General features: G+C 42.9%; 1 protein-coding gene across 2 annotated transcripts in view; it reads right to left on the reverse strand.

Annotated features, from left to right (window-relative positions):
• lamb2l (laminin, beta 2-like) overlaps window positions 1–24,063 on the reverse strand; it is an 86,194-nt gene that overhangs the window by 26,348 nt on the left and 35,783 nt on the right. For both annotated transcript variants that reach the window (XM_075476030.1, XM_075476031.1), the window contains exons 8-15: window positions 22,366–22,568; window positions 21,731–21,851; window positions 19,250–19,438; window positions 7,868–8,047; window positions 7,594–7,706; window positions 4,318–4,397; window positions 3,955–4,111; window positions 1,809–1,949 (exon numbers count right to left, since the gene is read on the reverse strand). In XM_075476030.1, coding sequence (XP_075332145.1) covers window positions 1,809–1,949; window positions 3,955–4,111; window positions 4,318–4,397; window positions 7,594–7,706; window positions 7,868–8,047; window positions 19,250–19,438; window positions 21,731–21,851; window positions 22,366–22,568 — 1,184 coding nt within the window. The remainder of the gene's footprint in view (window positions 1–1,808; window positions 1,950–3,954; window positions 4,112–4,317; window positions 4,398–7,593; window positions 7,707–7,867; window positions 8,048–19,249; window positions 19,439–21,730; window positions 21,852–22,365; window positions 22,569–24,063) is intronic.

The raw sequence follows: 24,063 nt of genomic DNA on the forward strand, positions 1-24,063 counted from the left end.
CTATTATGTGTTTGATATATAACATCACAGGTCTTCAAAAGCATTTAACTGTAGTATCATACATTTAATTACATTAAATTTAACGAAAAATTTAGTCCCATGGTCCTTAAAGGGATACTACAAGTATGTAGGATTAAACGTTTAATTAATTACTGCCCCAAGACAGCCTATGCTTAGTAATAGCCTGAACGATGACTCTCCCGACCACTTTCGCGGTCCGCTGTCATTAAACCACGAAAGTGAACGTTTGGCATGCCGAGCCAAACGAGCTCCACGGGAAAAACTTATATCAGCAATTCACTTGACGTACCGCCAGAGACAAATTTGTATCGACAGCTGGCACTCTAACAGAAAAACATTCTCGCGGCAAGCTTAGTTAAACGGCATTTTTCATGACAGTGTAAGTTTTGAGACATGCATGCCACGAGCACTACGTAATCCTACATTGTGCCCCCTTTTAACTTCGATTGATGGTGCATCATACTGGATGAACACGAGTGCACCTGTAGGCTGTCATCATCAACGGGGGTATCAACGGGGGTGTGGGCGAACAGCGAGGGGATGGGGGTCGCACTCTCAAATACGACCTGTGGCAGAGCTCTCCGGACTCTGCATTGATAAACTCACGACGAATGAAACGACCTCCTCAAATGGGCAAAATGTTCCCTTTCCGTGATTATCGGAGGGTATTATGAAGGGGCATACCTCGTTAAAAAGCCAAGTCCGGCGACAATTAAGGTCTCCATTGACGTTGGCTAAAAGTATTAGCAAAGCCCTGAACTTGTGTGGAAGGCGCTAGTTAGCCACTCTACAGTTACCTCGAGTAGCACTAACACAAACAGCGTTCTGTGAGGCGGTGAAATATCGAGGAATTGTAGACTATTTCAAGTCTGTTATCAAGACATTTAGCTGACACTTGTATCAAAGACACTATTAAAAGCACATTAATTGATCTAACGACACAATTCGTTATGAAGACTATTTCAGGACATCAGTCAAATTGTAGCAGGGGGGTGGTCCGGGGGGGGGGGGTGTGAATAGGGGTTCGCCCTCCTCACTTCTGATTGGTGATAGTGGTTCTCTCACACGCCACTCTTGTCAGTCATTTGTTGTCACATAGGTCTAGTGTAGTTTTGAGGTTCACAGTTCCACTCGCTAGTTGACATGCTCACCCCCCCCCCCCCCCCCCCCCCCCATTTTTTTTTCTCCTCGGATCTACGCGATTCAGAAGAATGACCCATTTTGATTTCAAAACGGCGAATTTCGCCGAAAGGTGGCAAGTTTGCATGCCTGAATATGCGTTCAAAAGAGTAATACATTTGCGTCACAAAATCGTTCTCCAGGAAAAAGTCAGACCTCACAATCGCTTGGCCCTATTTTCTCTCCCTACGTATCACTGCCTGCTGCTGCCTGCCGACAGCCGCGCCTGTTACGGTGTTTGCTGCTCAGTCTGCACTTCGGTCTGCACCGTCTGTACAGCAGGCAGTGATACGAAGGGAGAGAAAATAGGGCCAAGCGATTGTGAGGTCTAACTTTTTCCTGGAGAACGATTTTGTGACGCAAATGTATTACTCTGTTGAACGCATATTGTTTTGAGAAGAAAAACGCTTTATTTTTTAAACCCCAGCCAACTAGCCGGACTACCTTCATCAACACCAAAACGAGGCTGGAACTCGGCTCACAGGACGCAGCAGGGGGTAAGAAGATGTTCATAAATAATATTACCTGTATGGGATGTCATACAGCTTCATGTCAAAAGAGGCGAACTATCCCTTTAAATGAGAATACAATGTAGATCAGAATCCTACTGTTTTTTGAAGCTGCCGGATGCGTCTCAGTGCGGCCTGATGTTGCTGCGAGCTGGATATACGCCCGTGTCTCCGATGCCTCCTTGCCTGGTTATTGAGATGCTGAATGCAGTCGTCACTTGCCTGAGGACGAACTTTGCCCTGAGGGAGAGAAGAGGTTTAACGGCCGTGTCCATCGTACCCGATAGAAAACTTTTTGCTAAAACATTTCTAGGAATCTGCAGGGATTCACCTCGCTTCAATCTCACCTAAAAGTGCAAATGACAAAGCAGAAACATGCCAAATCTGTCAAAGTGTGATGGAATAAACAAGAGGGCGAGGCTGAAAATGGGGTTTTCTATGCATGTGGGGCATGTCTGCAGCACAGGAACAACTGTGACAAGTTCGGATCTGTAAACCTTTCCAGTTCCTCGATGGATCACTTTTGGAAAAGAAGCGTTTTAACTGTATGCAGCTTAATCCAAACATCTTTAATGTTCTTTAGGATGTACTCAGTTTCCTTCCAGTAAACAGTTTAACAAGCCATATCACCACCTCAAAAAGAAATCACACGAGCAACGGACGCATCTCCTCTTGCTACGTGTCTTGCACTTTTGCCTGTCTTCTTATAACATTCCAAACACATTGAAGTCTTTTCTCCTCACATTCCTGCGGCAGTGACGTTGCACGTGTGGACTGTCGGAACTTGCCTGGAGGGCTGCACGTCGAATACATAGTGTACAATGAAAAGGATGGATGGGTGAGGAAGAAAAGAACGAAAGAAAGCAGGTAAACAGAGATGGGAAAGGAAGAAGACACTGATGAAGGGAGGCCACAGTCTGTAAAAGTGTCTTTAAGGGAAGAGGTTTGATGGGATGGAGCTCAGAGGGAATATTAACACAAATCTTGAAGGTAGTGCTTCATCAGTGGTTCAAGAAGCATTGGTCCACCCCTCACTTCTTTACATTTTGCTTCCAAGCAGCCAAACTTTCATTTAATCTTTTAAAGTGGCCTCGAGCAATAGTTCTCCGGGCTTTTTGAAGGTCGTTCAAAGTTTATTTTGGGGCATTAGCTGCTTTTTTCACTCCTTTTCAGTCGTCTAACCTGACCATTTTCAGGTCAGGTCAACCTGACTGCTTTTTCTGTTTGTAAAGCTACTTAACAGTAGCCGATTAATCATTCAAGCACAAAAATGGCATCTAACTCTAAGGGATGAACCAGTCAGTGGGGTCACATGGCACTGAAAGGATCGGATTATTGGCTAAATTACAATAAAACTGTGTTATTAAATTCATGTAGACACCTTAATCTGACAAGAAATTGGATCGGATTAAGACCCCGAGATAACTCAGTTGAAAGTCAAACTAAACCTGCTTGTAGACGCTGAAGCACGTGGTGAATCAGACTTTGCGTTCTGCGCATGCTCCAGATGTTTTCCCGGGGTCGTGACCCGGAAGTCAAAGGAGACGATATTCCTGTTGTTGTCGCCGTCAGAAACAAACAAACAACGCGATGGAGAATACTCCGTTGGGCATCGAGTTTGTGCAACAAGCAGCTCATCACAGACCAAATGTAGAGGGACGTAGGAAGTGGCTCAATTAGCAATAGTTGAAATAGGTACAGCGCCACCTATCATACCAGGATATGACACGCTTTGTGCCTCTGATCCCATTCATTCACCGCCATATATCCAAGGAGAATTACCCTTGCTCAAATAAGGAGCAACTCAGTCTTATTGTAATTTAGCCAATAATCCGATCCTTTCAGTGCCAGTGCTACCCCACTGAGTGTTGTGTCGACAGACAACTCAGCAAAAATAAAATGTCAAATTGTATCTTTAGGCACTTTGTTACGAGCAGCCTGTCACAAAGATGCACCATTTTCTCCCATTTCTTCTGTTGCATCTGTGGAAAAACACCAAACATAGCAGAGTCTGACAGATATAAAATATCGATCAGGAGTTGTACAGAAAGACCTGATGTTCTCTTTATGGTGCAGACACAGGTTTTCCAAACAAAGTTACGTGCTCGAGGAATTCATGAAAGGCACTTCATAGGAGTGTGTTTCTAAAGAGGATGGAAAAACTTTACAACTTGACAAGAAATACAATCAGTTTCTTCCTCAGAAAGAGAAGCTTGCAGCAACGTATTCATGCAGCTGAGCTCACCGGCAGTGAGGAGTCACCCGGAGAGTGTCCAGTGGCATCTTCAGCTTCGTATTTGAGGTGGTCGAGCGGAGCGCAGAAATACCCAGGCTGCACCTCTGAACACTGTCGGCCGATTAGACTATTCCTGCAGTCACACTGGCCATTTTCCATCTTGCATCTTGTATAACAGAGAAAGCAATGTTTAATTGTAGAACCGATCTCTACATTTCCACTCTCTGTTTTCCCTCCTCCATCAGGAACCGATGATTGAGTGAATACCTCTGTCACTTCAGAGTTAGTTTGTGCTTTTTGTGTCTAAATGAGAGACCTCGACAAGGTTCTTTGTTTCTCTTCATACGTTTACGGATTAAGAAAGTGGGTTACCTGTTGTTGTAGGCTCCACCAAAGTCACAGTCACAAGGTCTGCAGCCAGCCTGGTCATTACTGAGCCCCCAGTATTCAGGCTACAGGGATGGAAAACAGTCCTCAAAACCAGAAGGCACAATGACAAGTACATTTTATTTTGATACTTCATGGCTTGTCGATGTATAATGTAATGTGTTCCATTATTGTCCGTACCACCAAGATACCGTGAAAAAGAAAGTATAGGTTTTACTATCATGACTAAAACCTCTTGTCCTTACCAGATCTGGAATAGAACCTGAAATGAACAACACTGTATGACATATTAGAAAGTGACATTTAACAAAAACTAAGCCAAAATGCAGAAGAAGGTTGTGAAAAATTAAGTACAGCCTTACTGCTGTCACAAGATAAATATCAAATCAAATCAAATTTATATGTGTAGCACATTTCATGTACAAAACAATTCAAAGTGCTTCACATGAAATAAAAGCATTGCAGCAGGGAGTGTAAAAAGCATTAAAAATACATATAAGAATATAAAGAGAAACAAATAAAGTAAGTTAAATGAAATTAAAAACAAGCAACAGTCCAGATAAATTCAAAGATATCGTGCAGATTTCATGCATAGACACATGAGAAAAGAAATGTTTTTAACCTGGATTTAAAAACGTCTTCATTTGGTGAAAGTTTAATCTCCACTGGCAGTTTGTTCCACTTGTTTGCAGCATAACAGCTAAATGCTGCTTCTCCATGTTTAGTCTGGGTAAGTAAATAAGGAGGGTAAGAAGCACCCAGGTGCTGATAATCAAATTCCCTTCATTAACTTATCCTCAGTAAGTGTGAGCACCTCTTTAGTTAAAGGGAAAGCTCGTCGTTTTTTTTTTTTAAAACCTGGACCTTATTTCTGGCATAAAATACATTCATCTACTCACCGATAACAGTTTGGTGAAAGTCGGCATCCTTCGGAAGATATTTAGATCACTGGAGATCGGCGTATATCCATATAACGGGAGAGAACAGGGCAGAGACTATACAGCCTCTAAATAAGGCATTATCTGTCTTTATTTCACCAATACTTTAAAGCAGTACAATGTAACTTTTCAAAAAGCCCATTATGGAGCTCCCCCTACAGGCTTGGAGGTAATGTACGGTTACACTGTCGTAAATACAACACCCTTTCGCTTTCACGTTTCATGTTTGTTGACGAACCGGCGAGGAGTCAGAAGGTGCAAGCTATGTCGACCGAGAAGGTAAGAGTAATCAAATGTACCTGGGAGCGTGAGAGGGGTCTATTTGTTTTTGCGGTAGGTGTGCCAGAAAGCAAGTCGAAGTACTTCCGCTCAGCTCCCGGGCCGGTCCAGCAAAGTTACATAGCGCAGTTTTTCCAACTCAGACCCCCGAAGGGCATAGGAGACAGGCCAATCGTAATCTTAAAACTCATTCTAGCCGCACAATTTTTTTCAAGCTGTTATTTTAAGGTAGAAATGTTACATAGTATTACTTTAAAGACGAATGAATGAATGAACGCGTACTATTGCACTGTTAGCTCAGAGCTGCCGTGTTGTTGTTATTGGGGGCTATTGGGGGGCTTATCGGGGGCTTTCTACACCCGCATCTACTGGGATGACGTCATCAACGCACTGCTGCAGCACAGCTCATTCACTCCGTGCTCTGTGACAGTTGGCTAGACTTACATGGATATACGCGGATCTCGAGTGATCTAAATAGCGTCCCCCGATAAGCCCCCCAATAACAAGAACACGGCAGCTCTGAGCTAACAATGCAATAGTACGCGTTCTTTCATTCATTGGCCTTAAAGTATTGGTGAAATAAAGACAGATAATGCCTTATTTAGAGGCTGTATTGTCTCTGCCCTGTTCTCTCCCGTTATATGGATATACGCCGATCTCCAGTGATCTAAATATCTTCCGAAGAACGCCGACTTTCACCAAACTGTTATCGGTGAGTCGATGAACATATTTTATGCCAGAAATAAGTTCCAGGTTTAAAAAAAATAATAAAGAACTTTCCCTTTAATAGAAACCAAACTTGAACCAAAATTGAATGTACTATCATTCGCCTCTCTAATTGCCCGTAGACGTATCCTCCTACATTGGAAGTCACCAATTGCTCCAGGACTGCATACCTGGATAGAGGATGTGATGTTATTGTTAAAACTGGAAAAAATCAAATTTTCTTTAAGAGGATCAGTTGAGAATTTTTTCACTACATGGCGGCCTTTTCTCTTTTATTTTGATAAAGTATCTGCAGTTTCCAACCCGTAATTTTTAGCTAGACTTGTAAAGTACTAGCCATAGATTAGAGCACATTATATAGACTATAAAATGCTTAGGTTTGCTTGGGTAAAATTATAAATACAGACCAATGGGGGTGGGAAGGGTGGATGGGGTTTCTTTTCTTTTGTTCTTGTTTTGGGTGTATATGAAAAAGAAATGGATATTGTAATTCCTTTTCCTGTGGCACTGATTTAGGGTTTACTGATAATGTCCTAATAAACAAATTTAAAAAATAAAAAATAAAAAATAGAAACCAAACTACTGTCTCAAGCACTCCTCATTGCTGTCTGCTTTCTGTTTGTCTGACAGTGAGAAGAGACTAAAAAGCAAATTGCGTGCCAAAAAAGATCTGCCCCAAAGCGGCTCTGATTGTTATCGGTGAGTAGATGAACGTATTTTATGCCAGAAATAAGGTCCAGGTTTAAAAAAAGGAACTTCCCCTTTAAGTTTTGGCAGTTTGCTAGTGTGGAGTATCTAGGTGTCACATGTTTGGCAATGGCAGACCCAAATCTAGGACTATGAGATAAGGCCAAGACTGGCGGATGACCTTGAGACAACAGAACAACATGCAACATGAAGGGAAGTAATGTGAAACGATGGGACAAGGATCAACTGAAAATCAAGAGAATATATACAGAGGAAGTGATGAGAGGACTGGAAACACGAGAGAGCTGAATAAACAAGGGGGGAGTCCTGTATCATGACACTAGGTGTGTGTTAACACTATGTCCAGGAGGAAAGACATCAGCAATGATCCTAAAGACGCAAGTGTTGCTGCCTATCAATCTGGGAGCGGTTACAGTGACACAGTACAACAAGGTAAAGAGTTCAGATCATGAGTCTGGTGATATAAATGCTGCCCCGGATATAAAATGACATTAAAAACAGTCCTGCTGGCACAACCACCAGACAAGGCCAGTGCTGAAAGCTAATAAGCAACCTTGTGTGAGATGCTTTGATATAAAAAAATTAAATTCAGAGAACAGTTGCTACTAACCTGACACTGGTCGCAGTAGCGGCCTGTGACATATCTTTTGCAGAAGCAGTCCCCACTAATCTGATCACATGGAGCTCCAATCATAATGATGCCACGGGGGTCACAATTACAAGCTGATAGAAAACAAACACACACACACACACATATAAATGATATCGCTGAGGTGGTAGAAAAAGATCAATGCAGACTGCAGAAATATAAAGACATCTACTCTCACCCCGTCTAAGCACAAGGTTTTTCTACGGTAGAAAAATACACTGAAATATATACGTACGTTGGCAACCAAGCGGGTCGTTCTGGCTGAGCCCGTAAAAACCCTCCTTGCAGTCATCGCAGCGGGTGCCCTTAACGTTGGATTTGCACCGACACTGTCCTGCGATCAGCCCCATGTCCAGGTCAGTGTGGCTGTCACACACACCTCCCTCCAGCGATCCCACCGGATCACAATCACACGCTATCAGAAAAAAAAGATTCACATTTTAGTCATTTAGTATACACTTTTAAAGCAACTGTGAGAAACAACATTCACGCGTAAGTACGTTTAGCTGGCTTTAGAATGAAATGCTAAATCCATTTAAAGGACAGAGCGCAAGCAGAACAGGGATGCATCTATTCCAACAGTCAGCATGGCTTCATGGGAGAAGAGTCCGGGTGCTGCAGCTCAAACCTTTCACTAATTAAAAACATTTGTCGCATCACAAAACGTCAAACGTGACAAAAACCCAGGACTGTTGAGCAGCTAGAATCCGATATCAGATAAGAATGGGACAATGTTCTTCGTCCAAAGGTCCAGAATCTGGTCTTCTCGGTTCCCAGATGTTTGGATCAGATTCAGATTTTCTTTATTGTCATTGTAACGAGTACAACGAAAAGTAAGGTGCAGGCCTTTCAGTGCAGATATATAACAACTTGTAAACAATATAACTATTTAACTATAAAGGGACAGTATGTACTAAAAAAAAAAAACAATATAAAAACAATACGGCTATGTATTAAACACAATATTGCCAGAAAACCAGTATACTGCACTTCACCGTAAAGAGGCATTTATGGCTCTGACAGTAGTTGGAAAGAAGCTGACTTTTAGTCTATTTGGCTGTGTTCGAAACCGCATACTTCTCCTACTACTCCTACTACTCATACTGACTTTTTTCCTGTCAAAACGGCAGTTTCAAGCTAGCTACAACGAGGGTAGGTTCACTTCCTGTTTTCAAAACAAAAGCATCAATTGTAGGGTAATGGCTTTCCCTATGATAAAAGGCAACAGGTATTTTATTTTGTGAAAATAACCGGAAGTGCGTTGCTCACTGCGGCTAGCTTTAGTAGCGCGGAATTCTTGGGAACAAAATTGTAAATAGCCGGTATTTTGTCAGATTTTCAACACGTTGGGGATCTAAACGACTACTTTCTCGCCTGAAAATGTTTCAAATGTTGCTAAAGTTTACAGAGTTTAGAGCTTAAGAGAAATCAGCTTCAGGTCGGCTGATTTCGGCTCGGGTAGGAGCGAAATGCATTGTGGGTAAACGCTCTGCATACTGTCTGATCGATGAGTATGTAATATGTAGCATGTAGTATGTAGTATGTAGTATGACACGATTGTGGTGGGTCTCATCAGCAATAACGATGAGTCTCTCTACAGAAGCGAGGTGAGCCGCCTGGCCTCTTGGTGCATAAACAATAATCTCTCTCTGAATGCAGAGAAGACCAAGGAGATTGTGGTGGACTTCAGGAGAACCCACACTCAGCATGCTCCTCTATCCATCAATGGAGTTGCTGTGAAGAGGGTAAGCAGCACCAAGTTCCTGGGTGTGCACGTCACTGAGGATCTATCCTGGACCATCAACACAGCATCTCTGGCCAGGAAGGCTAACCAACGGCTCTACTTTCTCCGCAAGCTAAGAAGAGCTGGAGCCCCCACCCCCATAATGAGCACGTTTTACAGGGAGCCATTGAAAGCATCCTGACCAGCTGTTTTACAGTGTGGTATGGAGCCTGCACAGCTTCCTGCCGCAGGACCCTTCAGCGCCTCGTGAGGACAGCCGAGAAGATCGTTGGCACCCCTCTCCCCTCCCTCCCGGATTTATTCTGCCTTCGCCTCATGCGGAAAGCACTCCGCCTGGTGGGTGACCCGACCCACCCTCTACACGGCCTCTTCAGCCTGCTGCCGTCTGGACGGAGACTCTGGAGCCTCAAAGCGAGGACAAGCAGACTGAGGGACTCTTTTGTCCCTCTGGCTGTACGGAATCTGAACTCACTTCCTGCTCTACCCCCCCCTCCCCCTTCTGCCCCCCACCCCTCGGTCTTCCTGATCACCTCAAACCCCCCTCCCACACTGGGTCCACACGGTGGGTTGGGGTCTCTGGGGCAGCCCTAAAGTGGTTTTCCTCCTATCTCTCTGATAGGAATTTCTCTGTATCTGTTTGGCCATTCACGTCAGAAAATACTCCTCTTTCCTGTGGCGTACCCCAAGGGTCTGTCTTGGGTCCATTGTTATTTGCTCTATACATGCTTCCATTAGGGCACATTATAAATAAATTCAGTGGTGTATCTTATCATTGCTATGCTGATGACATTCAGTTATATATATCCTGCAAACCAGAAAACCAATCCAACTTTGTTGTTTTACGAAACTGTTTGTGTGCCATTAGTGAGTGGTTGGTAAATAACTTCCTCCAGCTGAACACTGAAAAAACAGAGGTTCTAATTATTGCACCTGAGAATTCAGCCCCCAAAATTGCCCAGAGTAGTGGGTTTGTTTCATCAGCTGCTCAGTCAAAGCTAAAAAACCTTGGGGTTACCTTCGACCGAAGCATGCACTTTGAGGAGCACATAAAATCATTTGCACGTAATTGTTCCTTCCAGCTCAGAAATATAGCAAAACTCAGGTCCATTGTAGCCTGATTAACATAGACTTTCAAATCTCTTCGAGATTCTGGTCTGACCAAGACCATAACGAATACGATTCGAAATGGCCTGGTCAACCCGCCTCCCTCGGGTTGCTACTGGTTGTGGCCAGAAAAGGCTGTGCCTAAGCTTAAGCCAATCACACCACTCTTTCCTCTGACGTATGATTTAGCTACCAGCGGGGCTAACTGGTAGATTAAACTCTTACCAAAGCCAGTATCAAGGCGAAACGTCTTTCCTGTCAAGAAATGATTCAAGGGCTGTTCTTTGCTCGATTTTTAACGAGAATCTCCCGTCGAACACTTTCATTACAGCATCTACAGCAGTGTCAAAAGGTTGACGCTGCTCCATGTTGATATTGAATGAAGCGCTTCCGTGTACAATCCATGGGTTGAGTGGCAGTTCCCCACGTCACTACCTTGAACACGCCTCTACCCTGGGCCGTTGGCGCTGCTCAAAGTTGATTGCTTCCCGACAAAGTGGGTGGAGTTCCCATTTTTTCGGGAACTCGAATCCACCTGAATGAGCAGTTTGCCTGAGTAAGTGTAGCAGAGCCGAAGGTGTTGCGTCACTGCGAGGGCGGAGCCTGGGTAGGTCCATTGTGTCCCGGCCTGAGCTGGAGATGATTATTCATGCATTTGTGTCTTCCCGGTTAGATTATTGTAATTCACTTTTCACATGTCTCAACATATCATCTCTGAACCGTCTACAAATTATTCAAAACACTGCAGCCAGGTTACTGACTAGATCCAACAGGATGACTCACATCACACCCATTCTACTTTCCTTACACTGGCTGCCTATAAGGTTCAGGATCCAGTTCAAAATTCTTCTCATCACATACAGAGCCCTTAATCATCAGGCACCTGGTTACATCTGTGACCTGATCCACGCCTATAGCACAACCAGGGGTCCGTTTCACGTAGCAGGTTCAACCAACTCTGAGTCTATTCCTGACCTCTGAGTTGATCTACTCTGAGATAGAAAACCCTGAGTTTTCGGTTCCAGAAACGCTGATTTGAGTGAGGTTAATCAACTCTGAGTAAGTTCACCTTGAGTTTAGCGCGTGCACCACAACTTTAAAAAGCCAGCATCAATGGAGCCCCGATTCGACGAGTCACCTTGGCAACGGGGAAGAGGAGGGGCTACGTTTTTCACCAACCTCGAATTGGAAATCTTAATGCGCTCATACGGCGAGTTTCAATACGTTTTTAGAAATAAGTGCAACACAGTGTAAGTGTAAGTTTAAATGTAGTCCTTAGCAATCACAATAATAGTACAGAGAAACTCGAACTTGAATGGTAGCCCATTCATTTATTTCATTTAGGTGCAATCCCGCAGGGGAGAAGCGCTCTTGGCAGAAGTTTAAGATGAAATATAAAAACATTGTTCAAACAGGTGAGACCTCGGCATGGAGGTACCTCATTTTGATCATGTTTTACACTGTAAAATAAATATTAAGTGGCTATTTGACTGTGCAGTTATTTTATTCCCAACATAATGCTGTTTTCACACACATAAACTATGTCTTCTCATCTATACCATCCATCCATCCATTATCTATACACCGCTGAATCCGTCAGTCGGGTCGCGGGGGGGCTGGAGCCTATCCCAGCGGTCAATGGGCAAGAGGCGGGGTACACCCTGGACAGGCCGCCAGTCCATCACAGGGCCACATAGAGACAAACGAGACAAACAACCATACACACTCACAGTCACTCCTAAGGACAATTTAGAGTCATCATCTATATCATGTTCTGTTAAATAATTAAGCCTATTTAAACTAACACAGACTTCTACTGAGCCAACAGAAAGAAGGCAGACGCCCGTAAAACGGGTGGTGCCCAGCACCGCCACCTCTAACGGGAGGCCAGTGGCTGAGGGAATCCCCGGAGGGAATCCACCCCCAAGACACGAGTGCCTTTATAAAATATAATAGGCCTATATATGTCTTTTTTAAGCCTATTCATACAAATATTTATTTGTCTTTTATGTCTTTTTTTTCTTTTGTCCCAACACATTCTGATGGTGCCGCTCAAAAAGATAATTGTCTGTAAATGCAAAAATCTATGCGCGGTCTGATAACCATCTCCGACGAATATTTATTTCTCTGCGCAATAATGCTGCACCTTCATCCACGGGATCGTTGTCAAAAGGACATGTTCGTGAAAAAAGTTGCCTCCTACTGTGCCTAATGGACTTATAGAAGTAGAAGAACTCGCTCTGCTGACTGAATGAATGAGGAAATCAAATGTCGTGTGTGGCTGAAAGAGGGCGGAGACAGAAAGAAACTCGAGGTTTCTTGAATAAAACCTGGTCCCGACCAGGTTAGGTTCAGAGAGTCTGTTACTCCGGTAACTGGCCGTGAGGTTAAGTTACCTCTCTTTGTGAAACAGGCTAGAGTTACCCCTCTTTCTCAGGGTTGAGTTACCTCCCTTTGTGAAACGGAAAACTCAGGGTTTCCCTCTTTTCAGGGTTAACCTACTCAGAGTTTTCACTAAACCTGCTACGTGAAACGGACCTCAGGTCTCTTAGGTCCTCAGACCAGAGCTTATTGACTGTCCCCCGCTCTTGTCTAAAGACAAAGGGTGATCGTGCCTTTGAGGTAGTGGCTCCAACTCTTTGGAACTCTCTTCCTCTCTGTCTACGGTCTGCAGCTTCTTTAGACATTTTCAAAAAAAATCTGAAGACCCACCTATTTAAAATAGCTTTTATCTGTACTTAAAGTGCCCATCTGCTCTGTAGCCTCATGCTTTTCTGCAATTACTGTGTTTTCTTATGTGTGTATATGATGTGTATATGAAATGTTGACTTGCATCGTATTGTGAAGCACTTTGTGAATTTTATTTTCTGTGAAAGGTGCTATACAAATAAATTTATTATTATTATTATTTATTATTTTAAGAACTGGCATGCACTATAATACCCCTATTAGGACCCACCATCCTTTCAAGACTTAATTTTAGCATAGGTTATGCATTGACCACTTTAGCCAGCCTTAAGCTATTTTACAAATTTCTTGCACCTTAATCCACAAAATTTTTATACTGGTATTATTGCAATATTGTCTAACCGTTATAACCTCCATATACTATATACTACCTCCTTATTCCTCCGAGTGCACATGGGAGGAACGCACTGTCCATATTGTCTTATGTATGTCTTTTCTTATTTTAGTGCCTTATTTTGGAAATTTAATTTAATTTATTTAGCTTAGATGTCATTAGTGTTTGTATAAATGTTTCTTTATGTATGCATTGACCTAGCTTCCTGCTTCTGAAGAGTGCAGACGTGTCTCTGCTTCCTCCTGCTGCTTATCGCTTTATTTGCTTTTAAATCATTTTACTTCTTTCCACAAGTCTTGGATATAATTTTATTCTTTTTCTTTTAAGTGAACCAAGACTTTTTAAAATCATTTTTATTCTTTTTACATCTTATCTGACGAGCCAGCGACTACAATCCTTTCAACATGCCCTGTGAAAGCTGTCGGATATATCAACAAGAAATTTGGGCGCTACAAGTAAGGATTTTTGCCTTAGAAACTGAAATGGGACTTCATGAAACGCTCCCAATGGAATCCAGTGGTAAGAAGTCCACATTTACTTCCAAAGGAAAGGGTGAAAAAACTGCTACCTCCAACTTAAAGCTAAATGATACTGTGTCTTTTCCAAGACTCTGTAAAGGCACGTATGATGGACTTGGTGCAAAGCCGAAGAATCGTCAAACTGTTGGTATCAACAGAGAATATGTAACATCACCCGGAATAAAGTTAACAAACAGATTTTTACCACTGTCAGAGCCAAATGTGACTGAGTGTAACAGACAGAGAGACGGTACAAAGAAGCAGATGGACAGAGAAACTGTGCCGAGTGTCAAGGTCAAAGATACTCTTGTGCTTGGAGACGGAGCCATATCTAATATAAACATAAACAGAATGGTTACATGCAGCTATCCAAGTGCCACTGTCTCTGACATCACAAGATTACTACCAGAGGTACTGGCAAAACACCAAGGGGTGAAACAGCTGATTGTGCACGTGGGTGCGGTGGACATCAGAGAGAATCAGTCTGAAATTTTAAAAAAAGACTTTGAGAAACTGTTTGAGAGTCTTGATAAAGTGATAATACCAACATTCATAAGTGGACCTCTCCCAAACATCGACAGGAGGATCAACAAATTCAGCCGGCTGCTTCAGTTGAACACATGGCTGTCCAAAGTCTGTGAGTCCAGAGGACCTCATTTCATCGAGAACTTTAATCTTTTCTGGCAAAGAGATGATCTCTTTCAAAGAAAAGGCCCACACCTGAACAGAGGTGGAGTGAGACGACTGACGGATAATCTTCTCCACGCTCTGAGGCATCAGAAGGGGCCAGGGCCAGGACCAGGACCAGGACCAGGACCGGGTCCTGTGCTGCCGCAGAGAGAGAAGACGAGCCAGAGAAGAGCTCCTGCCTCGCCACCCAAGGACCCAGCAAAGGATTCAGCCACAGCAGCCACAGCAGCATCTCCAGCATCCCGAACACAGGATTCAGCAGCTCCACCATCGCCTTCACCACGGGCCTCACCACAGGCCTGGGACCCACCTGCTGCATCTACACCCTCCAGAGATGTTTCACCATCGTTCTCTTCTCCACCGTCACCCAGGAGATTTCCTGATCACCTTGAAAGCTTGGTGAAATCGGGGATTAAAATGGTTCCTCTCACGCCAAACATGGCAAGATCAAGAATTCTATCCTCAAAGAAGCATCGAGCCCCTCTCCCTCCCCAGCTTACTCCATCGACCAAAGCCCCCCCAGCTCGGCCCCCACCACCGGTGCCCACAGCTGTCATTTCCAACAGCGTCAATGCTGTTGTCTAGGACACTAAGGGCCTCTGTGTTGGTAAACACCATCTCAACCAGAGGTCCAAGGATGGAGTGAAGAGAGGGACAATCAGACTGTCCAATCAGAGAAATCTTATCCATATCCCTTGCAAGAACACAGCATCCAGTTCAACTATAACTAATCTCAAACACGCAGTACTCAATGTCAGATCTTTAAGTAACAAATCATTCTTAATTAATAGTTTTATTTCCTCTCACAATCTTGATTTTATGTTTTTAACTGAGACGTGGCTCGACAAAAACACAGCAAATGCAGTCCTGATTGAGTCTAGTCCACTTCACTTCAATTTTGTGTCTGAAACACGAGAAAACCAGAGGGGTGGGGGTGTTTGTGCCATGTTCAGGGACAATCTACCCACCCACAAGTTGTCATTTGGGTTTTTTTCATCATTTGAGTATGTGTCATTCAAATTGGAGATAAAACAATCTTCCATACTTTATATCACCATTTATAAACCACCACAGAATTGTTTTATTGATGATTTTACTGAACTACTTTCAATTGTGTGCACTGCTTTTGACTGTTTAGTCATAACAGGGGACTTGAATGTGCATGTGGACGTAGCACATAACAAGGAAGCTAAAGAGCTCACTGCTGTCCTTGAAATGTTTGGTCTAACTCAGCATGTGACTGAGCCCACCCACAACAGAGGGCACACTCTAGATGTGCTCATTTCAAGGGGTGTTGTTATTTCAAACGTGAATGTCGTTGATGTTGCTTTATCTGATCATTTCTGTGTTTTCTTCGACCTATCTACTTTACCCAAAACACCAGCTGGGTCTGCAGTTGTTTGGGGAAGACTCATAAATGACAGAACAGGGACACAGTTTATGGAAATGATTAGGTTTGAGAACACCCTGTGTTCTGATGTTGATGATCTGTTGAACTCTTACACATCAAGTCTCTTAAATGTTTTGGATACCATTGCTCCTGTCAAGGTTAGAATGGTTAAAAGTAGGCAAAGGGCGCCATGGAGGAAAGAAGAGTCGGTCAGGGCACAGAAAAGGGAGTGCCGGAGAGCCGAACGGAAATGGCGCAAGTCAAAGCTCCAGGTTCATTATGAGACTTACAAAGAAAAGCTATGTGTGTTCAACCAGACTTTGCGTAGAACAAGGGAGAGTTATTTTTCTGAAATCATCAAAAACTGCAGTAACAACTCTCGTGTCCTGTTTGCTACAGTAAACAGATTAACAAACCCTCCAGTTTCACTGCCTTTAGAACTCATTTCTACATCCAAGTGTAATGAGTTTGCAACATTCTTTAATGACAAAGTTCAAGGCATTAAGAATGCAATAATTTCCACAACACAAATAACTACTCTGCAGCCAGCTAGACACCTAGAGCTGACACATTTCACACCTGTTACTGACAAAACAGTCGAAGAGACCATCTGCAGTCTGAGTTCATCAACGTGCTGCCTTGATGAGTTGCCCACTAGATTCCTAAAGTCTGTGCTGAGCAGTTTGTTACCACAACTTGCTCATCTAGTCAACATCTCACTCCAGACTGGAACATTTCCAAAGCCCTTAAAAACTGCTGTCATTAAGCCTCTTCTAAAGAAGAGCAATCTTGATGCCACAGTACTGAACAACTACCGGCCCATATCAAACCTGCCATTCTTAGGCAAAGTCCTAGAAAAAGTTGTATACCAACAGCTTAGTGACTTTCTCCTGTCTAACAATGCTTTTGATACTTTCCAATCAGGCTTTAGGCCCCACCACAGCACTGAGACAGCTCTGATCAAGGTGACAAATGACATCCGCCTGAACACAGATGCAAGTAGAGTCACAGTCTTAGTTCTGCTGGACCTGAGTGCTGCCTTTGACACAGTTGACCATGCGATCTTATTACAGAGGTTAGAAGACTGGGTGGGAATCTCTGGTCGTGCTTTAAACTGGTTCAAGTCCTATCTGGAGGACAGGAAATATCTTGTTGAAATTGGTAACTGTGTCTCAGACCAAATGGCTATGACCTGTGGGGTTCCCCAGGGGTCAATCCTGGGACCCGTATTGTTCAATCTGTACATGCTTCCACTAGGCCAGCTAATACGCAGCTATAATGTGTCCTACCACAATTATGCAGATGACACTCAGATCTACGTGTCACTGACGGCAGGAGAACACGGGCCTGTAGATACACTGTGTCGCTGCATCGAACAGATCAGTGTGTGGATGCAAAACAATTTCCTCCAGCTAAACTCAGACAAAACTGAAATCATTGTCTGTGGCCCACAGAAACAAAGAGAAAGTGTTATCAGTCACCTTGAGACTCTCTCTCTAAAACCTAACTATCAAGTTAGAAATCTCGGGGTAATATTGGACTCAGACCTGAACTTTAACAGCCACATTAAATCAGTAACATCAGCAGCTTTTTACCATCTAAAAAACATTGCCAGAATCAAAGGAATAGTGTCTAAACCAGACTTAGAGAGACTGATCCATGCGTTTGTCTCCAGCAGGTTAGACTACTGTAACGGCCTGCTCACTGGGCTCTCTAAACGGGCTATAAGACAGCTGCAGTACATCCAGAACGCTGCTGCTCGAGTCCTGACTAGAACCAGGAAATACGACCATATTAGTCCAGTGCTCAGGTCTCTGCACTGGCTTCCTGTCGCTCAGAGAATAGACTTTAAAACAGCTCTGCTTGTGTACAAGTCTCTTCACGGTCAAGCGCCAAAGTACATCTCTAACATGTTAGAGCCATATGAACCAACTCGGGCTCTGAGAACCTCAGGGAGGGGTCTCCTGCTGGTGCCCAGAGTCAGGACTAAACAAGGTGAGGCTGCGTTTCAGTTTTATGCTCCTAAAATCTGGAACAGTCTTCCAGAAGATGTGAGACAGGCCTCAACTCTGACAATGTTTAAATCCAGGCTGAAAACAGTTCTGTTTAGCAGTGCATATGACACCTGAAAGTATTTTATCTGCACTCTTCACTTTTTAATTACTTAATGATTATTTTAATGGGTTTTAAATTTCTTTCTTTTTTAATTTCTTTATTCCTGTTCAATGGTTTTATTGCCTTCTTGTGATTTTATGTAGCTGTAAAGCACTTTGAATTGCCCTGTGTATGAATTGTGCTCTATAAATAAAATTGCCTTGCCTTGCCTTGCCTATAAATGTCTCTTTTTAGCTAAAGCCTTGGTAGGAGAGTAACGTAATTTCAATCCTTGTATGTCCGGTACATATGCAGAATTGACAATAAACTTGAATTGAATTGAATTGTAGTATGTAGTATGTAGTATGTAGTATGCGGTTTCGAACACAGCCTTGGTCCTGGTTTTGATGGCCCTGTACAGTCAAACAGGAAATGTCCCGGGTGGAATGAGTCCTTCAGGGTGGTGTTGGCTCTCCTGAGACAGTAAGAGCCATGAAGGTCCTCCAGTGTCGGTAGAGGACCTCCAATGACCATCTCAGCCATTTTGGTGACCCTCTGGAGTTCTTTCCTGTTTGCCACTTGTGCAGCTGGCAGTATGTGCGGATGCTCGCCATGGAGGAGCGGTAAGAAGACACAAGCAGTCTCTGGCTGATGTTGTTCTTCCTGAGGATTCTCAGGAAGTAGAGTCTCTGCTGTGCCTTCTACAGACTGCTGTAAACTCTTGAAAGCAGCTCAGTGGTTGAGAAAGAAAATAAGCCTTCATAACTGAGTTTAGATTGCTGGGTCCAGTCCCAGAAGTCAGTGTAAGCTGAATTGGTGACTTGAATTTGATTCGGGAAGCTACGGGTAGATAGAGAGGTTCAGTGAGTAAGAGTGTGCCTTTGGTTAACTGAACATCAGACACACTGGACCATCTGTGGAGGTTTTACTGTGGTTGATGAAGACAGACAACTATGACATCTACAATTGTTGCTGGAAGGAAAAAAATGACTTACCAACACAAACACGAGGGTCCCTGATATTCCTATTGGGGTCTTGGTAGTAGAAAGGTTTACACATCTCACAGTTGCGTCCCATGGTGTTGTGAAAACAGTTATCACAAACTCCTCCACTAGTATTACTCGTGGCCAGATACACCGCCATGTCGAAGTGACACTGGTTTGAGTGTCCATAGCAGTTACACTCTGGGGGAAAAAGGGCAAAAAAAAGGGGAGAATATTACCATCAAAGGTAGGAAGTAATACATTTTTTAATGAGTTTGAAGACTTGAGTGACCTCCAATAATAACCTGCAGCAGAAAAAGCTTCCTTTTTGACTTCTATGTTAAGACACACCATTTTACTGGTGGTATAATACAGTTATATCAGGATACTTCACAATACGAGTAAGATGTGCTTAAAAACTTCCAGATTTTTAAATAAAGATTAGGGCTAGGTGAGTTAACTCGTTATTATCGCGTTAACTCATCAATTATTTAACGTGATAAATATTTTATCGCACATTAAAGTAGATTTTTAAAATTTTTATTATTTCTAAAATCTAAAATTTATTTTATTTTGTAAAAGTCGGTTGCTCACAGGCTTTTATTTTGTAAAAGTCTGCTGCTGTCTGCTGCGGAACAGGAAAAGAAAGTAATCGGCGGATCCACCAAACATGGAGAAGGGTACGGAACTTTTACTCGGCCATTTTCATTTTAAAGTTCTTCCAGACGGCGGAGTCGACAGAACCAAAGTCATCTGTAAACACTGCCAAGTTGAATTGTCTTCTCAGCGTAGTAGTTCCAGTCTAAAATATCACTTAAAGGCAAAACACACAACTGATAGCAGCAAGTCATTCAAGGAAACAGACAGTGGAGCGAGGCTTCTCCATAAAAACTACAGAAAGATGCTGATGTTAAAAGTGTGTTTGCACAACAAATGTTATGGCACTTTCATTCATATGGCAGCACATTTAAAATAAAACTAAATGCTAAAAGCTAAAAGCTATACACTACTTTTGGATTCATTTTTGGATTTTGCGTACAAATGCGATCAATCGTGATTAATCAGGGAAATCAATATTAATTAGATTAATATTTTTAATCGTGGACTGGCGGCCTGTCTCTTGGGCTATTCAATGGGCCTCTCGCCCATTGACTGCTGGGATAGGCTCCAGCCCCCCCGCGACCGGACCGGATGGATGGATTTTTAATCGTTGCCCAGCCCTAATGAAAACCTTTGACTAGTAGAACACGTTCACATAAGACTAGCTTTCAGTTGAAGACGGTAACAAATCAAATGCATCATACTTGTGTTGTCATTCTATGAGATAGTCAGTGGGTCTACATGATGAGATTAATTTGATTATAGATATAGTTGGGTTATGCTCCTCATTTGAGCAAAGGTAATTATCCTTGGATATATGGCAGTGAATGAATAGAATCATAGGCACAAAGCGTGTCATACCCCGGTATGATAAGTGGCGCTGTACCCATCTCAACTATTGCCACCAACAACAACAACAAACTCAGGCGTTGGAGAAAGATGGAGAACGCAGAGCCAGATGAAGCTACGTCCCTCCACATTTGGTCTGTGATGAGCTGCTTGTTGCACAAACTCGATGCCCAACGGAGCATTCTCCATCGCGTTGTTTGTTTCTTTCTGACGACGACAACAACAGGAATATCGTCTCCTTTGACTTCCGGGTCACGACCCCGGGAAAACATCTGGAGCATGCCCAGAACGCAAAGTCTAATTCACCACGAGCTTCAGCGTCTACAAGCTGGTTTAGTTTGACTTTCAACCGAGTTATCTCGGGGTCTTAATCCGATCCAATTTCTTGTCAGATTAAGGTGTCTACATGAACTTAAAGCTGCAGTCTGCAACTCTTTTTCAAGCATAATGCCTGGAACTGTCCGGGGATTCTGAAGTAGTACATTAATAATAGGTCCCTCCAAAGCCAGCAGGTTTGTTTACAAAATTGCAGACCGGACCGGTAAAAGGTAACCAATCAGGTTTACGAGCTGGGCTCTGCTGCCTGTCAATCACCGATTGTGCACGCGCGATACAAGGTAGGCTCGTCCCCACGCTTATTTATCTGGACTATTGAACTTCATTACGGGCTAGTCTACTTACTGTGTCTTCCATGATCGCAAATGACAGGTGAGTTGATGAATGAGGAGTTGTGTACGCGCATCTGGCGTGCACGTAGACGTGCACGAGTTCTCATGTGTTTTGACGGGGCGGGACAGGAAGTTGAATAACTTTTTTCGGTTAAAAAATAAGCATTTCTTGCATTTTGCGCCTACGGAGGTCACCGTGTTCAATTTCAAGCGTTCTGATAGATCATGTAAACTCTTAAAATGCCAAAAAGTAGGACTTTACGTATGACAACAACAAATCCTGCAGACTGCAGCTTTAATAACTCAGTTTTATTGTAATTTAGGCAATAATCCGATCCTTTCAGTGTCATGTAACCCCACTGAATGTGTCTTTCACCTCTGCAGGTGTGTGGGTTCTCTGCCTCCGCTGGACTCCAAGGCAGGTCGTTGTAGAATTCTCTGCAGCGTTCACAGTTCAGGCCCTCAGTATTGTGATTGCAAACACAGCGACCGTGGATCTAGCCAATCACAATGGAGCAAAATAAGCAAATACAGGATGTAAAAGTATAACAAGTATCTATCACCTTCTTCTTTTGATGTCTTTCCAGCAACATGACTTGGTGATGTGTTGGTGTTGTACACTGGAAAAAATCAAATTCTTACCAAGTATATTTATCTCATTACACTTAACATAAGACACAACTGCCTAACAAGTACTATTTCAGCCAGATATAGGGACTTGTTTGAAGACAATACATCTTGAATATCTTGTTAAATGAAAAAGTCTTGAAAACAAATTGTTTTGAGTCATATTTCACATGAAACATGAGGTTTTTAAGCTAATTTCAAGATCACTTTTATCCCAAAAGTCCCAAATATCACATCTTATTTAAAAAAATCTTGACAAGCCGATTTTCACTAGTTCCATTGGCAGATTTTTTTCGCTTATTTCAAGCAAAAACGTCTTTTATTTGTTGTTTTTCTTACTTATTTTTGGAGGGGCATTTTTTCCAGTGTAGTGCAATAACTCACCATGCCGCTTTCCCTGGCGTTGACCCCCGGCACCGGAGCGCACTCTGAAGCGTGACCGTAACAGAAGCAGCTCCCTCTGACAACCAGCTCGTAAATGGCGTAGTAGTACTTCTGCAAGACGTCGGAGCGGCGGTCCAGCAGGTCGTCTCCCAGAGTGTTGAGCTTCGTGAAGTTGATTCGCAGGTTGGTGATGCGCAAAAGTTCTGTGAAGGAGAAGAAAAAGGACCAAAAAATAAGTTCATTTACATATCATGTCTTTTCACGATCAATTTAAAACCAATTCAAATATTTTATGACTGAATACCAAATAATATATAATGTTGATACTTCTACACGTTGAGGACAAAATACTAGAAGCAAACTGGAAAGGATGATGCAGTTTTCTCAATATTTCCTATTCACATGTCAGGAGCACTTTATCTGAAGGCCTCAGAGGAATCTACCCAGAGGCAGAGATCAGAAGTGGCAATATTCAGACTTTATTCTTAAACATGCAATAATCTGACCATGATTTGTATATTGCACGTAGGATATTCCATTCATATTCCCATTTACATGTTACCCTTAATCCTAAAGTGTGCCTTATTTTTCCTCGAAGCGATCTTCTTCTGCAGTGACTGAGTAATGAGGCAGCACTGTGTTGCAAAATGCTACACAAACTCTGATAGGATGCCCTCAAAATACATAATTGGACACTTGTTCCTGTTTTTAGTACCATCCTGTGCTTTTGAATTGTTATTTTTTGTTTAAATGTCGCATGAACTGCATCGATGATTATGTTAATTTGTACGTTTAACAGGTATTTATTTAGAGTGAAACTCTGTGTCTCAGTGAGATAATCTGTAAAAATAAAGTTTAAATAGAATGAAATAAAAATTCCTGTCATTGTTAACATCAACATCCCCTTATTCGGGTTGACTTGATCAGATGAGGCCTTTTACAGGGCAGTGCCTTATTTAGAGTAAGGTCTCGATCGGGTTTATATCAGAACCAGGATCCAGGATTTAACCCAACCCAAGCTGTTATAAAACAGCGCAAAAGGACAACAATTCCAGGAACATGGCAACAATGAAGTAAATATCATATTCGACAACTGGGGTTATCCAATTATCGGTGCCAAAAGCGATCTTGCATGTGAAAACTTAAATCAGGTACAGTGATTTATCACACTATCATTGAGAGTGCACTGTTCTTGCTGCTGTCTGCTGGGGGAGTTGCACTACAGACCAAAACTGTAGGCGCCTGGACAAACTGGTGAAAAAGGCTGGTTCTGTTGTAGGCAGAAGGCTGGACCCTCTCATTGCTTGGCGCTATTTCTCTCCCTTCGTATCACTGAGTGCTGTGTAAACTGTGCAGACCGAAGTGCAGACCGAGCAGTCCCCTGCTTCCGAGCAGTAAACACTGTAACAGGTGCGGCTATCGCTAGGTGGCTGAACGCAGTGATACGAAGGGAGGCAAAAATAGCGCCAAGCGATTGTGAGGTCTGACTTTTCCTGGAGAACGATTTTGTGATGCAAATGTATTACTCTTTTGAACGCATATTGTTTTGAGAAGCAAGACGCTTTATTTTTGTGACCCCAGCCAACTAGCCGGACTACCTTCATCAACACCAAAACGAGGCTGGAACTCTGCTCACAGGACGCAGCAGGGGGTAAGAAGATGTTCAGAAATGATATTGCTGATATGGGATGTCACACA

Source organism: Odontesthes bonariensis, chromosome 10 (assembly GCF_027942865.1).
Source record: "Odontesthes bonariensis isolate fOdoBon6 chromosome 10, fOdoBon6.hap1, whole genome shotgun sequence".
Lineage (NCBI taxonomy): Eukaryota > Metazoa > Chordata > Actinopteri > Atheriniformes > Atherinopsidae > Odontesthes > Odontesthes bonariensis.